Source organism: Psammomys obesus, unplaced genomic scaffold (assembly GCF_907164565.1).
Source record: "Psammomys obesus unplaced genomic scaffold, mPsaObe1.curated_primary_1811, whole genome shotgun sequence".
Lineage (NCBI taxonomy): Eukaryota > Metazoa > Chordata > Mammalia > Rodentia > Muridae > Psammomys > Psammomys obesus.
In genome coordinates, this window is record NW_026596109.1 from 15,206,135 (window position 1) to 15,212,703 (window position 6,569).

At 52.1% G+C, this 6,569-nt stretch overlaps 1 protein-coding gene across 1 annotated transcript; it reads left to right on the forward strand.

Annotated features, from left to right (window-relative positions):
• Positions 1-829: 829 nt before the first annotated feature.
• On the forward strand, positions 830-5,951 carry Pdzk1ip1 (PDZK1 interacting protein 1). The gene is made up of 5 exons (XM_055629058.1): positions 830-860; positions 1,122-1,298; positions 3,327-3,435; positions 5,052-5,147; positions 5,614-5,951. Exons 2-5 carry the CDS (start codon positions 1,232-1,234, stop codon positions 5,684-5,686), a joined length of 345 nt encoding a protein of 114 aa, XP_055485033.1. The 5' UTR covers positions 830-860; positions 1,122-1,231; the 3' UTR covers positions 5,687-5,951.
• Positions 5,952-6,569: the final 618 nt, after the last annotated feature.

A 6,569-nucleotide genomic window follows, 5' to 3' on the forward strand; every position in this document is an offset into this window, starting at 1 on the left:
CATGAGGGTTTACTTGATACAAGCTGGAACTCAGGCTGCAAGTTCCCTGTAAAAACAGAGAGGTATGCAGCCCTGAGGTCTGGGGAAACAGGGTTTTTAAAGGGAAAAACTGAAAGCAGGGAATGTCCAAGCCTTTGTCTATTTTAGGCACCATAACGGTCCTGGCCCATATCTGGAGGATATCTGCTCCTGTTAGGGAGGGGGAATGATTAGCACATCTTGTGATTTTTCTTAGAAGCAGGGTTGTGTGACCTTGGTCACCGGCTAGGGGCTATCTGGGTACATTGCCAGGCAACAGTATCTCTCAAGCACAAGCCTGGTTACTTTTCTGCAGCATGGCGGGTCTGTCTCAACTTGCCCACTTCTTTGTCTACACCAGGACCACGGTCATGTTGCCCGAGGAATTAAATTTCAAATTTTGGACCTTTCATGACCAAGGCAAATCTTGCCTGAGGCCTGTCAGGTTACCAGGGACCACAGGAACCAAGGGGGAATGAACTTGAGTTATGGGACTGTCAGGGCTGGGGTTGGGTTATGGGACGGCTGGACTGGTCAGGGCTGGGGACTATGAAGTGAGGCTGTGTCTCAGAGGTTGGGCCCCAGGGTCTGGTTTGGTGGGGGACAGAAACGGGTGATGGGAGGGCAGAATGTAGGACAGGCCCTGGGGAAAGTGAGCAGCTGAGTCCTCCCTGAGCCTTTTGGCTACCTATGTTTTTCTCTGGCTCCCTGAGCCAGCCAGCAAGTGTCTTAATCCCACTTTCAGTCTTCCAAGAAGCCCCACCCACTGGGCCCATTCAAGGCTGGAAAGAAAATCTGTCACACCTCTCTCTGGGAGCCCAGCCCTACTGCTGCCAGGAAAGGTGAGCTCAGAGGGAGACTTCTAAGGCAACATGGGTCTTGGAGGAGGCTAGGGCTTCCTCTTTACTTCCTGGTCCCCAGGCTCACCTCCTTAACTGGCTTCTGAGGGTGTACTTTAAATGCCAATTTGTTAGGCTGGGCATCAGCCAGGCCTGGCAGCTCATTTCCATGGGAGGAAGGGCAGTTTCTCTTCACCAGCGGGCCAGTCCTTCCTCCCCGCCCTCTCTCCATTCCTGCCTAACCCAATCCTGCCTCTCCTTCAGAGCCAGATTGCTCCCTGGCTGATCTCATACAAACACCCCAGACCTCCAGCAGCTCCGGGAGTCCAAACGCCAGCAGTGGACCAAGGCCCTACAGCTAGCTGCCTGCAGCCATGTTGGCCCTCAGCCTGCTCCTGCTGGGTCTGCTCACCGCAGTGGCACCTGCCAGCTGTCAACAAGGTAGCACAGGGAAGGGGTACCTGGGCTGCAGGGAGGAGAGGGCTTCTTAGGAAACAGTGACCCAGGATGGGATGATGACTGCAACATCATGTTTTGGAGGAGGAACAGGCACTGGGCCGGTCCTCTGACTTAGGCTCTGTGATTTGCTTTCCTTCAGTGAGAGGTGGGACAGTGGGGTACATGTTGACTGGGGTTGGGGGAGAAACAGGAGTTGAGATCCAAACCTCAGAGCAAGAACTTCCCTAGAGGTGACTGGGTCCTGAGGGCAGAGGCTGGAAACAGGAGGCTTGGGAGCACTCTCAAGGCACCCTCTCATGCTTGCTTGGGGCAGAAGAGGGGGTGGATTAAGGCACAAGCCACTGGACTGGATGACCTAAGTCCTCTCTTTCTCCCTTTCTCCAGAGTGGCCCCACCATGGATAGACTCTTCACTAAGCTTTTCTGTTTTGCTGTGTGATCATGAGGAAATTACTGGCCCACTCAGAATCTTAGGTTTTTTTCATTCATTCTCAGTAAACCTTACCCTGCTCACCTCTCAGAGTTGATGCCAGGTTGGAGGTATGGAAGGGCTTTGTACCCAGTAGTCTGGTGTCCGGAGGGAGCTGACAAAGTTGTTCCTGTATACTTGCTTCGCCTCTGCGTCCCATGTCTTGGAAGCCCTCTGAGAAACCGAAGTACCAGAGAGGGTGGAGTAAATTATGTCTGTTCAAGAAGGAACGGGTCCAGAACCATTTTTCTTTTGGCTTTGACTCTGCACCTTGCTCTATAGGCTCTTTCTAGAGCCACGAGAGGAGGAGCAGGAGACTATGGTCCTTAGGGTCACAGGGAAGGGTTATCTGTAAGATGCTCTTTCACAGGAGGAGAAAAATGGAAGAGGGCTTCCCAGGGTTGCTCCGAATGCCTGAGCATCACTGGCCAGAAAACAGAATGGGTCTCAGCCCGAGTTTCTTGGCCAGAGTGGGAGGGGATGTACCCAAAACAATGGTCCTTGCAGAGCAATCACCTGCATCTTCTGCTCCCCAGCGGTTGCTAACCTAGAGCTGCCATGTCTACAGCCCAAAGAGTTCCATGATCTTTTTTTCCCCAACACCTGTCAGCCTTAGAGACTGCATTAAGGATAAGTAAGCCATTGCTGCAGCAGAAGAGCCATCAAGACAGATTCCAAGGACTTTAGAGTGGGAATGAGGCGGGCTGAGGCCTGTTGATGCCCAGCCTCTCATAATGTAGGATGGCTCTAGTCACACAGTCTTGTCTGAAGGCAGGATCCCTGCCAAGTCTCCTGTTGCCCTCTCTTTCCTCCTGAGACTCTTAACTACTGGATATCTTGCCTTTCGAGAGTGAGATCCTCCTTCTCATGGGTAAAAATGCTTTTTCTTGGGGCTGTCAGTGGCCTGAGGAGAACTTCTGGGAAGTTTGAAGTATTGGAGTAAAAAAGTAGAACGGGTACATGGCTAGATCTTCACCTGGTCTCTGAGTTTTGTGCCCTGGCCACCCTGCTGGAGAGGATGAAGGGGCTCTAGTCGGGAGCCCATCCTCCCGCACCATCTTTCATCTCTACACCCCAGCTGAGCACCCAGTGCTGAGCAGCCCTGGGCAGACTTCACCCCCCCCTCCCTAATCCTACCAGAGAAGATTTCTGCTCAAGAACTGGATCTTCCAGATGCCAGCTTAGGCCTGTCAGCTCTGGGACAGTGTGGGAGGAGGAGGGGCCACTCCCAGCTGACAGGGAGGGCCTAGGCCAGTCACTGGAGCTGCCCTTTGGTCCCTGTTTTCTTGCACTTCCTAGGGGGCCCTGCATGTGACTGTAAGGGGGTGTGTGCAGGAAGGAGGGCTCTGGAAACCTGAGCCTCATAGAAAACCCTGAGGCATGTTCTCTTTTTGGCTGCTCAGGTTTTCTTCAAACTGAGCCCAGTGGACAGGCTAGGTCTACTGTAGCCACTCAGATGTCTTCCTTGGCCCTACAGAGGCTGTTGGATTTTGACACAGTCTCCAGACTGTTCTATACCTGCAGCTCCTCTTTGTTTTCCAGGTCTAGGGAACCTTCAGCCCTGGATGCAAGGCCTAATTGCTGTGGCCGTGTTTCTGGTCCTTGTTGCAATTGTCTTCGCTGTCAACCACTTCTGGTGCCAGGATGAGTCGTGAGTATCATTTGAAGGCCTGGGGCTGGGAAGCCCCTAGTGGTCAGGGTGGCCGTAGAACCATTGCTTTTACTCTAGGAGAGGATGACCTCTGGACCTCTGGCTAGAGTTCCCAGCAAGAGCTGGTGACAGAACCAGCTCTGAGCCTTTTCTGACCCCCCAGGCTTGCACTCTGTTAGCTTCATAGCTCTCTCGTCTCCCTCGCCCCTGGCATGAGCTTGGAAGAAATGTCTTCTCTCCTTGATGTCTCAATTTTTGTTTCTACCCATGGAGTTGGGATAGGAGCCTGGTCTTGTCCCTGAAACAGAAGCTCCCATCCTTTTGGAGGGTCAGCTACATGGGCTGCAGAGGGCCTCACAGGCACACAGACTGGATAAGCAATTTAAGTCAAATGCAGCTGAAGGAAAATACAGCGTGCAGGACAACGCTTGCACTGGTTTGTGGGCTGGGATGCAGTTAATTAGTAAGGCTTCATTGATTGCACATTCACCCCAGAACCTGATGCACAGGAAGTCAGAGGATGGGGTGGTGCATAAGAAGTATACTTGAATCCCGAGTTTGGGGCTTGGCAGTAAGGCTAGCCACCAGACACGAATGCAGGAAGATCAAGAGCCCTACTGGATGAAGCTACATCTGCTTTAGGGGATCTCTTTCCAGATATCGCTAAGGTGCCTGGCATCCAGGACCCCATAACAGCCTTGCAGAGCCTGAAGAGTTTTTACAAGGAGTTCAGGGGTGGAGAAGGACAGAGAGTTCCAGAGTGAGGCTGGTGAGGTCAGTGGGACCTGGGTCAGGCAGGACCAATGACTTAGACTGGGGGCATTATGTCAGGGCAGCTGAAATCAGTGGATGAGATGTCCTATCAGAGTCCTTGTGTCTGTTCCATACGGGTGCATGGTACCCGAAAGTCTGCAAGCTTAGAGATACACGAGAAGGCTGAGTATGAGGCTGGATAGTCTGGATTTGCAGGAGACAGAGGCAGTTTAGAAAAGGGATGGATCTAAGAGCTATTTCACAGGGAATCTGGGAGTTGCTGGAGGGAGGCAGTAAGGGGCACTAGAGGAGGAAGGGCTGGGATGACACTAGAGGTGCCCCTGAGGCAGGTGGCACTGAGGCAAGCTGAGTTGGCTTGGCTGGGACATGTCTGGTATGGCATGCCTGGGATGGCTGAGGATGGCTGAGCAGATATTAACCCTCACAAAAGCAGTTTCAAAAATGGAAGGCAGGAGCTTTCTGCCAGAATTGTTTTGTTAACCCTTTCTCTGCCTTCTGTGGCCACTAACCACATCTCCTACTTTGGGATGTACTCTGAGTCCTGCTGGGTCTATGATGGGCTGAGGGTGTGTGTGTGGAGTTAGTGGAAAGAGACCTGGGACTTAGGACAAGCATCTTGTGACTGCCCATGTTCCTTGTTTTCCTCGTGGATCAGGCAGGAGGGTGTGAGGTCTGGGGAGGAGGTTGGAAGCTGGTATCCACAAGGTCAGGGGATAGAAGTTCTTTTTGGTCTGGGAGTACTCTTTGCTTTGGGTCTTGAACCTGGTTCCAGAACAGAGTCTTCTTGGATGGGATGGAGTGGGCAGTCATTGACGCACCCTACTGACAAGCTTCTTTTCCAGGGAGCCTGGGAGCATGGTCATGATCGTTGGAAACAAGGCAGACGGGGTCCTGGTGGGACTGGATGGCAGATACTCCTCAATGGCATCTGGTTTTAGGTGAGGTGCTACTGGGGGGTCTGGGGAAGGTGGGGAAGCTAAGGGTTAGGGCTGATGAAGAGAAGGGCTAATGAAAGAAAGAGGGCTCTGTGAGGACTACAGTGACCCATGGGAAGACAGAGGGAGAAGGTTCAGTTGGGGGCAGGATCTTTGTAAGATAGTGGGCATCATGGGAAGAAAGGGTTCAATGCAGAAAGGGGAGTCAGTGAAGCGGGGGAGGGGAGTGAGTGGAGGATCTGTGAAAAAGGAGTTCTTGGGAGGCTCAGTGGGGGACTTAGTAGAGGAGGAACAGGGTGGCTTTTTTTTTTTTTTTTCAGGCCTTCAGGTCCAAATATGAACAGGGGAAAGCCTTCCCTCTCCCCTTCCTCTCAGATGCTAACTCTGGAGAGAAAGCTGATGCAGGAGGGTGGGGGAAAAATGGGGGAAGGGAAGCCAATGACCCAGTAAGCCACACCTCCTTTTTCAGGTCCAGTGAGCACAAGAATGCCTTCGAGAATGTTCTGGAGGAAGAGGGCAGGGTCCGCAGCACACCCATGTGACAAGCTCCTCTATGGTCCCAGCCCCTAGACCATAGGGGTGCAGAGTTGATACCCACCATTTCACCCAGTCGCTGGTCTGCAGGAAGCTGCTGAAACAAGCCAACACTCTCAGCTCTCTTGAATCACTGTCATCTCAGGCTAGGGCTCAGTCCAAGCTGAGTGCAGGATGTACTGTGTCCTGGGGACTTCCTGGGGTCTTCTACTCAATTCTGAGGAGCCTGGTAAAGAGATGCTCAGCTCAGCCTCTCCTCTTCTCCCTCCCTCCTCCTGCAACTATGAAAGCGGGCTTTATTTCTATGAAATAAAGACTTTTTATACTTCTGGGGTGGAGACTCTGATTTTTTAAATTATGTTATTTTTATTTGCATTGGTGTTCTGCCTCCATGTATGTCTGTGTGAGAATGTCAGAGCCCCTGGAACTGGAATTACAGTTGTGAACTGCCATGTGGGTGCTGGGATTTGAACGTGGGTCCTTTAAAAGAGGAGCCAGTGCTCTTAACTGCTGAGCCATCTCTCCAGCCCCATCTCCCATTTCTTTACAATTATAACTACCTTCTAGGATCCATTGCCATGGTGGATTTACAGATTATCAAAGAAGCCCTGGGCCCATAGGGCAGCTAGGGACTTAGGAGTCTAGTTGGAGAAGTTGAGGCTGTGTCTAAGAAGGAATGAGAGAGAGAGAGAGAGAGAGAAAGAGAGAGACCTCTGGTGTCTGGGTATGTATGGGAACTCCTTGTGGGTGTGGACTTTAATGGGAGAGTTGAGTTCTTCTCTGCCTGTGGGTGGCCCTTGTCTCTTAAAACTAAGCCTGTCCTTTGCCTAGAGCAGGCAGGAGATCTCAGGAGAGGAAGACCCTGATGCCTGATGAGAGCTGGGTATCCCG

Bases quoted from the DNA above. Each gene is read 5' to 3' on its own strand.
- Pdzk1ip1 (XM_055629058.1), top strand. From the start codon at position 1,232: ATGTTGGCCCTCAGCCTGCTCCTGCTGGGTCTGCTCACCGCAGTGGCA. The intron at 1,299-3,326 runs GTAGCACAGGGA...TTTGTTTTCCAG, and splicing joins ACCTGCCAGCTGTCAACAAG to GTCTAGGGAACCTTCAGCCC. The intron at 5,148-5,613 runs GTGAGGTGCTAC...CTCCTTTTTCAG, and splicing joins TCAATGGCATCTGGTTTTAG to GTCCAGTGAGCACAAGAATG.